Source organism: Takifugu flavidus, chromosome 10, assembly GCF_003711565.1.
Source record: "Takifugu flavidus isolate HTHZ2018 chromosome 10, ASM371156v2, whole genome shotgun sequence".
In the NCBI taxonomy this organism is placed as follows: domain Eukaryota; kingdom Metazoa; phylum Chordata; class Actinopteri; order Tetraodontiformes; family Tetraodontidae; genus Takifugu; species Takifugu flavidus.
The window spans coordinates 2,915,001-2,923,936 of NC_079529.1; the positions used below are offsets into that span (position 1 = coordinate 2,915,001).

Here is an 8,936-nt window from a genome sequence, read left to right on the forward strand (position 1 = left end):
GTCATTGTACTTTGAAAATGAATTGAGGCAAGTCCAGACTTACATTAATGCTCGGTTTTATCCAGCAGCGGGCACATGAAATGAGCTGCATGAGGTGCTGAGCTGACAGGAGCCACCGGCATAGTATGAAGACAAACACACACACGCGCTACTACACGTACACTGCAAGCACGGCTGCCTACTTTGCCACTCTACAGACAGCAGATAAAAATTCCGGCAGAAAGAGCCGCCCTGCAGGAGTATTGGCTTTAGAACGAAAGCTGATTGTGTTTGCTGTCTCCTCTCCTTGTCATTGATTCAGGGACAAATGCACGTATGCCACAGTTTTATTTATTTCCCTTTTTTCAAGGCCACTTTCAAAGTTTTAAATAAAAGCAAAGTCGAGTCATTAGCGTGACATTTTAGCCTACAACAATGATGGGTCTGGCAGCCTTTTTGAATGGGAATAATATAGCATAGTGGCCTCTGTTTACGCCCTCCTTAACATGTCTAACTGGGTATTGATCAAGGCTTTGACGGAGGGACTGGGCTTCACAGCGCACGTTAGATTGCCAGGTTGAGCAGCAAGACCCACAGTTGGGGCAATGATGTCACCTATTGAATACAAAAGCGAGGTTTTTTGTTTTTTTCAAACGGGGAAACAGAGCTACTTTCTTTGTTCCGTAAACCTCCGTTTGCTAAATATAGCGACAGGTTTGCCTGCAGTCAGACCTGTTTTTAAGAGAGAGCAGCGCAGATGCAGCAGGGAAAAGGAGGAATCCATCTTTGACTGACACGCAGCTCAGCGTGCGGCGTCAGAAGACAGTTTCTGATGTATGCACATCTGTGCAGATGATTATTCGTCATAGGCCTTCAAGTATCAGTCTGAAATCTTCTTAATGCACAGCGCGCTACACGTGCACATACCCCTCCACCAGCAAAAACAAAAACACGCGTTTGTCCTACACTTTGGCATTGGCTTGAGTTTATTTGCCCTTTAAATCTAATGTCAATGCTCCGGTTGTCAGTCCCTCCACACAGGCAACACAAGGCAGAGCGCTGAGACATGTATGTCGTGCAGATCCTCGTGCGCGCTTCCCCGTTTGGCACACACTTACATGGTCTCCGGTGGGCTGACAGCGGGATGTTAAACGCCGAGCGATAATGTAAAAAGACACCCGATTGTGTAAGCTCAGCGGAGATTAACCTGACGACTGTCAGCTCCAGCATTAGATCTCGGCGTGAACGTGAGTGAACGTATAAATACATCTGATGTCTGAGGGGCTGATCTGGTGTCTGCCTGCGTGTGATATGTTACAGCACAGGTGGATAATGGCATAGCACATTTGAAAAGTAGAAGCGATGTGATCCTGCAGCATTTTAAATTGCAGGATAGGTCCGAAAATATATAAGATAAACTGAAAACACTTTTATGAGCCCCGATTTGCACAGTGGGCAAAATAATGGAACGTGGGAGAGAATGAAAGAGGAGAGAGGAGGGATAATACTGCAGCTACCTATATATATGCAGTCCATCCCCCGAAGCCCTCAGAGACGCACAAGCACACATACGTGGACATCTCGCACGCACGTACACACACCTGCTGAGCATGGATAAAAGATGGGATTAAAGTGTATCAAAAAAGGAAACCAGGGAGAGAAGCATGAATCATTGTTTCCCGGAGAGGACTGGCATACCTATGGCTATAGACACAGTTTTCACAAAAACACACATGCAAATCTGGCACACACACTCGCACCCACGCAAACACACAGAAACCCTAACCCCGTTATTGATATTGACATTTTCCCGAGCCTAAACCCTACCTCTAACATCACAACTGACCCTCAGCTTAACCTGAACTCGGGCCTAAGCTTGAGCTTAAAACCCAGTTTTCACCCTCAAACAGCCATTGTGAAGTGGTGGAGAGCAACACAATGTGGTCACCAGTGAAATGAGTGTTCTGCTTCTATTTTACGTGGGCGAGAATTCACACAAGTTGCAAGTTAGCTGAGCTATGACGACAGAGGCGTGTCTCAGAACTTAGCTGTTGGGACCTTCACTGTGATTGCAGAAAATGATTTGCCTCGACGATCTCAGCTCTGCCTGTAATCTGCTATTCAACACTCGGCTTGTGTTTTTGTCTCAAGCTGCGTGCTGTTGAAAAGACACTTTTCTCCAGGCTGAATGGAGCTGATTGGCCGCGAGCTTTGAAGCGGGCCATCTGCAACTGCTGCCAACTGATATGTGTGTGGGTTTTTAAGACAGCTGCCTACAAACAGCTTCCTAAAACTAAGCCCCATCTCTCATCTCCCTTTTTGTAATTTCACGTCTCTCTCATTTCCTCTTCTTGTCCTCCCCTGCATTTCCATCCCTTCTATTTCCCACAGAGGCTGAAGGAACTCAAACACAGGGAGTTTGCTCGCAACGTGGCCTCCAAATCGTGGAAGGACCAGCGCAAACAGGAGAAAGCTCTCAGACGCCTGCACCAGCTTGCACAGCTGCAACAGGATATTCAGAGGTGTGTGTGTGTGGAAAACTGTGCACCTGTGTGTAAGGAGACCAGGGCAGGAGTCCAGAGGGGTTAGAGTGCATCACATCCAGTCAACATATCTTAGATGTGATGGATGCATCCGCAGTTGTGCGTGCGCTTGGTTGTCCTAGATAGGCTACAGGTGAAGTAAATATAACACACGGACACATATGAGCTGACACTAGGCGGGTAGGATGTGGAGCTGGGGGGTCGTGACGAAATTCAGCAGCAGTGAAAAAGCTTTTTCCTTTTCAATGAGATGAGTTTAGAAAGTGGAATGCTTAAAATTCCCAGAGGAACAACAGCACTAAGTAATCAAGATAGAGCATGGTAACAGTTTGATTGCATCTACTCCCGCTGCAATTAAGCGTGTTTATGTGTGTTTAATTTAATCAAACAAAGGTAGCTGAGCAGCATTATTATGACCCCCAGTGTCACATCACTGCTATCTTTCTTTGTGCAGGAACGTGTTTGGCTACTTCCAACCATTGCTCAATAAAGATTATTGCCTCAAACGGCATAATTTCACTTGTTTATGAATTCTGTAGGAATTCCAGGTAAATTAAAGTGAGTCTATTGTTGTCTGTTGTAGCGTTCCACGGAGGACTCTTCAGTGCTCTGCTAGAGCTTTGAGACGCCAACAGGATACAGACACGGAGCAAAGAGACCTTAGCCCTGAGGACAAACCTGGAGACCCAAACCATGCTGGCAAAATCCCACCATGTCTAAAAACAGTTCCCCCTGGAAACACATCCCAAAGACCGCCCATCACAGAGTCAACACTACCCACACATCCTGCCTCCAAATTAGATGCCTCTTTAACTGCACCCGAGTCTTGTCTGAGCTTCTACCCCCAGCCTCCTCTCCCTGGCCGGGGTAGAGTGGGAGGCAGACTCGGGGTGTCTTTCTGCTTCTCGCGTCGGGGGCCCAGGCTTGAGCCTTCAGCCCCTCTCTTCTCAGACCTCGAAGAAGAAGAAGAGAGGGAGAAGAGGAAGCAAATGAAAGAGAGGATAAAGGGAATAATGGAAGATATTTGCAGGGAGATCGCAGAGCTGGAGGGGAGAAAAGACGAGGATGGAGGGAAGTTCAGGTCCCACTCTGGATCAGGCGAAGCCGTGCCCATCCCGAGTGAGACGCCTAGAGAAAAAGGGGTAATTGAAAATGGAGAAATGGGGGAAAATTCTTCACAGTCACATAATTCCAACACCAGTTCCCTATTGAGGCAATCACAATCCCAGGATACCGTATGGAACACGGCACCAGGCATCAACGCTAAACACACAGATAAGGAGGCAGAGAAAGAGCAGGAATCAGAAAGGGCAGGGGAGGAAAGTCAGGACATGTGTGTGTTAGGAAAAGATGGATCTACCTGTCTGAGATGGCCTTCCAGTTTGCTAAAGTTCACCACGACTCAGCCGTGCATCAGTTACAGTCATAACCCTCTTTCGTTGAGCCCCCAACCATCAGAAGGACTCACACACAGTGTCCAGCAGCTGGAACAACACCAGTTATCTCCTCTCTCAGACTCAAATCCAATCATTCTAACACCAGACATTCATACACTTTTGGAACAAAATAACAGAGAAGACCTGCCATCAAGTAGGAAGGAAAAATTCGAAGAGACAAAGGAACATCTGGACAGAGAGACAGAACACCTGTGCCTAAACAAAACCCTTTCACCACCAGAAACTGCACTAGACAAAAGAAGAAGCACAACAATCATTGAGAGCTCTTTAAGGGCCTCCTCCCATCCAGCTGACTGTTCTCATGGTGACAGCTCAAGTTCAAACTCCCAGAATCTTCAGGGAGGGCAATTAACAGGTGTGACAGAGATCAGTGAGAGACCCATCACAACAATTAGACCAAAATCGGACTCCGGTGTACCGGCGATCTGCACCAGCCCGTCCAGGTGCGAGAGTAGGTGTGAGCCCACCATCATTCCACAGCCGTGCGTGGGTGTCTCAAGAGCGTCACACAGAAATGGGAAAGCTAGCGTGAAGAAGAAAAAGCTGAGAAAGAAGAAGAGCAAGAAGGAAAAAGCTTCCAATAAGAGCCAGTCTGCGAGGCGCAGAGTGCGGAGCGTTGTCTCTACAGTGTCTACGGGCGGCTGGAGGGTGGGGGAATCTGCAGAGAGCTGGGGGAAGATGAAGAACAGGAGAAAGGTCAAGAGCACAGTGACCAGCTGTCTCCTGGGGAAATGGGAGGGCGAACCCATATCTGTCTCTGTCAGAAAGAGAAGGCCTCACAGGAGCAACAGCAGCGAGTCCCGGTCCGAGGCAGAGAGAGAGCAGGGAGAACACCGCAGAGCCTCCTCCCAGCTCAGCGGACCCACGGCAGACACAAGAACCACGAGGGAGGGAAGGCCAGACAGACATGCTGCAACCGTTCCCTGGCGGTCTCACATCTCGTTACACTCCTTCTCATCAGGATGTAACTCAGAGCTTTTTTGGGAAGGAGGTCACCATAGCAACCCCAGGAGTTTCATTGACTGCTGTTACCCTGACAACAGCTGTGGTTGCAGCCCGCCGAGGAAGAGAAAAGTCCTCCACAGGGACGGGTTGTTCATTCAGTGTAAGCGAAGGAGTCTGAGGCATCGGGAAGTGTGGGAGGAGACGGAGAGGGGCCGGAAAAGGAGAGGGCCCTCAGGTAGCAGAGACAGGGGTCCGAATGCAGACACAGAACAGTGGGATTGGATGAGAGGCAGCTGTCCTCGAGGGTTGAGGTCCAGAAACAAAACAGAGGAGTGGGATCAGATGACAAGGTTCAGCCCCAGTCCCGGCAGGTGGAGCAGAGGAAGCAGACAGATCAGTACAGATGATGCAGACTGGGACAGGTGCAGTGTGGACCGCTGGACCTGGAGTAGCAATGACAGTGGGGAAGATGGGAGGACACTCAGATCTGTGTCAGGCTCCAGGACACAAGCAGACAGCAGAGGCAGCCCAGACTCAGTGGGGAAATGTGCAAGGACTGTCCATTTAAGATCAAAGCACTTGTTCAGTGCCGACTGGTGGACGAGTAGACAGACGTCCAGCCCGCAGTGCGTGATCAAGACACGGGCCAGGAGAGGCTGCAGCCCCGGCTCCTGTAGCCCCTGCAGCAGCACTGGTGTCTCTGAGCTGAGCTGGGATTGGAGCCGGAGCAGCACCTGCTCAGGGGCGGCAGTTAGTCCCTGCACACAAACATCTGGAACTCGAGGACTCTCGTTCAAAGGCCGCAAGGAACAAAAAAGTCTTGTTTCATCTGGAATTACCAACAGCTCAGAGACTTCCCCCCACAGATCCTATAATACGCCCACTGTCCCAGAACTACACACACCTTATTGTGATCAAACCCTTCCCCAACTGAAAGAACACGAAACCCAGTGTGAAGTTCCGCAGGAAGCCCTTACACCAGTAATGACAACCGGTGCGCATGGAACTCCAGGACTGTCGCCCGATAAATCGAGGTCACAGAAATCATCAAGAATGTCGCTGCTTCCTCTTATAGGGAAATTACCTGCAATTCAGAAAAAGGCTGAGAGGAGAAAAGCGCTTCTGTGGAAGAGTCAGCAGAAGGAGAGGGAGAACGGAGCCGAAGGTCTGGGCGTGGGAAGGGACGCCGAAGAAGTCACCAACAGTCCGACTGAGTCAAACTCCAGGAGCGCGCCAAGTCGCCGCCTGTCAGAGATTAGGACTGGTGACAAACAGGCCGTCGGACAGACGGCTCCCCCAATCAGCTTTACTCCTGAGGAGATGGACAAATATCGCCTCCTGCAAGAGCAGGCGAGAGAACACATGCAGAAGGTCCTGGAACAGATGCGAGACGGTGCGGCCACACAGACACCGACCCCCTACACGCACAGAGCGCAGACAGCAGGGAACCATGGGACTTTAGAACATTACACACCTGGGACTTTGCACAATCCTCCACAGCCGCCAATCCGCTCAAGACACAGCGTGCAGACACAGCCACGGCACAACCTCCAGGCCACCCCCGCCCTGCCGCATGTCCCCCCGCATGAGAACTTCCCTGACCCGCTGGCTCTACGACACCCCGGCCTCCCTCCTCTCCCGCCCTCTGCCTCTCTACGCAGCCTCCCTCACGTCCTTCTCCAACACGCAGCCGTCTCCGTGCCCGCCCCCTCGCCCTCCACCTCCACCCCGTCGCCCTCCGCCCCCATCCACCCCCACCCGGCTCGGCTCCCTCGCCCACCGCACCCTCTCCACCCCTCCCTCCCGCTCCCCCTCCCCCTGTCCCCTTTCTCCATCTCCTCGCTGTTTCCCTCCATCCTGCTGTCCCACAGCCCCGTCCCGCTCCTCCCGCAGTCCCCGGCATTTCACGTGACCCCGGTCGGCCCGCTCTCCGCGGTGGCCCTGCAGCCGCTCGCGCTGCAGCCTTTCATGGACAGAGCGTGGCCCGTGAGGTTTCGGCAGAAGGCGCTGTAGCTGGCTGCCATGTTTGCTAATCTATCCTGGCATCATTCACTGGTGACAGAGACTCTGGGCTGGAGGAACGCCTGTGATTTCAAATATAGAGATGTGAAGCATTTACGAGGCTCGGTCCTTCCTTGCATATGCTGTCACACGTGCGCACACACATTTCTTTTTTTCCAGTGCTAGCCTCTGTATTGGAGCAGAAAGGGAGAAAACAGACTTTGATCCTTTGCCTTTTCCATCGTTCCACATTCAGGCTGGGAATAAAGCGAGCTGTGCACTTGTGCGTCAAAGACAAGCTGAGCTTTTGTCGTCCTTCTGACCGGCTGCTTTTGAAGTATCCCTGAGAGCAGGGACAAAGGGGGCTGGAGAGAGAGTGCGTTCCCCTCCATATCTCCATCTCATGCAGGTTATCTTCTAGATTGTGACTTTCAGCAAACAATAAATAATGTTAGAGAGTTTGCACGCACACACACGCGCACACACACACACACACAATGGAAAACAATTTCAATATCTGACAAACGACACAAGACTTTTGTTCGTAGATTCTAAGACAGAATGACTATAATAAATTCTTAAAAAATGAAGAGAATAAAATGTCAACTTAACCTTGGCTGGAAGTGCAGTGTTTATTTATTCCACATTCAAACTACAATACAAAAACTTTACCACTATGGCATTTTCCCACCACATTTGACAAATCAGTTGCTGGTAAATGTAAATACTTGAATGAACTCACGTGTACATTAAAACCAAATATAAATATATGTGCTGCAATGCTTTTTTTCTCATCCTGTTTGACAGCTGTTGATCTTGTGTGCACATTGCAACATAAAGGGCAAAAACAATCAACCAGTGTTCTTTACCAATCCTTTAAGGCATTTAAGTGGCGGTTTGGTCGAGTCTTTGTGAAGATCACACTGCTTTCCTACCTTTGTTCATTTTAAGTGCTGTTTACCCTTTCACTTATGTAACGGAGTGTTTCTTGTTAAAGAGGATGACAGTGGAGGAGGTAGGAGCCCCACTTCGGCCGTGGTGGAGGAGAATGTGAGGACAGCGTTAGTCAAGCTGCCATCAATAATGAACAACACCCCTCAACCTCTGCATGACACTGCAGGAGCTTTAGGCAGCTCCTAAAGCAACAGACCAGCGCAGAACACATCATTCCCCACAGCTGATGCTCTTATGTATAATATATTATTTCCCTTTTTGGCTAAAATCACAAATGAGACAACTAAGTCTCATGTGCACACCGTGATTTTCAATGGCTCTTTTTTATTTCTGTTGAAAGAGAACATTTTCTTTTCTTTTTTTTCACAGCAGAATTTCTAAGCCTTCCTTTGATCAAAGGTCAGGGGTGGTTGGAAACTGTTGCTATGCACGGAGGCCTGGTGATCGCTATAAAACCTGCTTGCCAAACGGTTGATCGGCCAGCAGGGACAGAGCACAGAAGAGAACAGAGTGACATCCAGATGGTCTTTGTATGTCGATTGCCCTCTGATATCACAACCCAGCATGTGTGTGTGTGTGTGTGTGCGTGTGTGTGTGTGTGTGTGTGTGTGTGTGTGTGTGAGAGAGAGAGAGAGAGAGAGAGAGACATAAAAACAAGTCACAAAACATACACATCCAGTCCTGAGGTACTGCGGAAAGATAGGTCATTGGTAATTAGAGCACAATTTCTCTTTCTCCTACTTCTGACCCCTGAGCATGTGTATGTGTGTGTCTGTGTGTGTGTGTGCGTGGGTGTGTGTCTGTGTCTGTGTCTGTGTGAGGGAGAGAGAGAAAGAGAAAATCCTTATCTTGCTCCACAGGACATGAGATCAAAAAGACTGTGTGAAATATAGAGCAGCAATAATTAGCAGCTGTTACGGCATCAAACCGCTCTATCTCTATACCTCTCCAACATGCACGCACACACACACTCACTCCCGCCTGTTTCGTTCTCATCCCAGAGTTTAATTTAGATACTGCATGATCTGCTTCACCGTGGAACCCCTCCGTTACCAAT

The 8,936-nt window shown here is 49.5% G+C and overlaps 1 protein-coding gene across 1 annotated transcript in view; it reads left to right on the forward strand.

The window, feature by feature from the left end:
• Window positions 1–7,695, forward strand: part of LOC130533226 (G patch domain-containing protein 8) — a 25,521-nt gene extending 17,826 nt beyond the window's left edge. The window contains exons 4-5 of the mRNA XM_057046491.1: window positions 2,371–2,501; window positions 3,106–7,695. Coding sequence (XP_056902471.1) covers window positions 2,371–2,501; window positions 3,106–6,937 — 3,963 coding nt within the window. The 3' untranslated portion in view covers window positions 6,938–7,695. The remainder of the gene's footprint in view (window positions 1–2,370; window positions 2,502–3,105) is intronic.
• The last annotated feature ends 1,241 nt before the right edge of the window (window positions 7,696–8,936 follow it).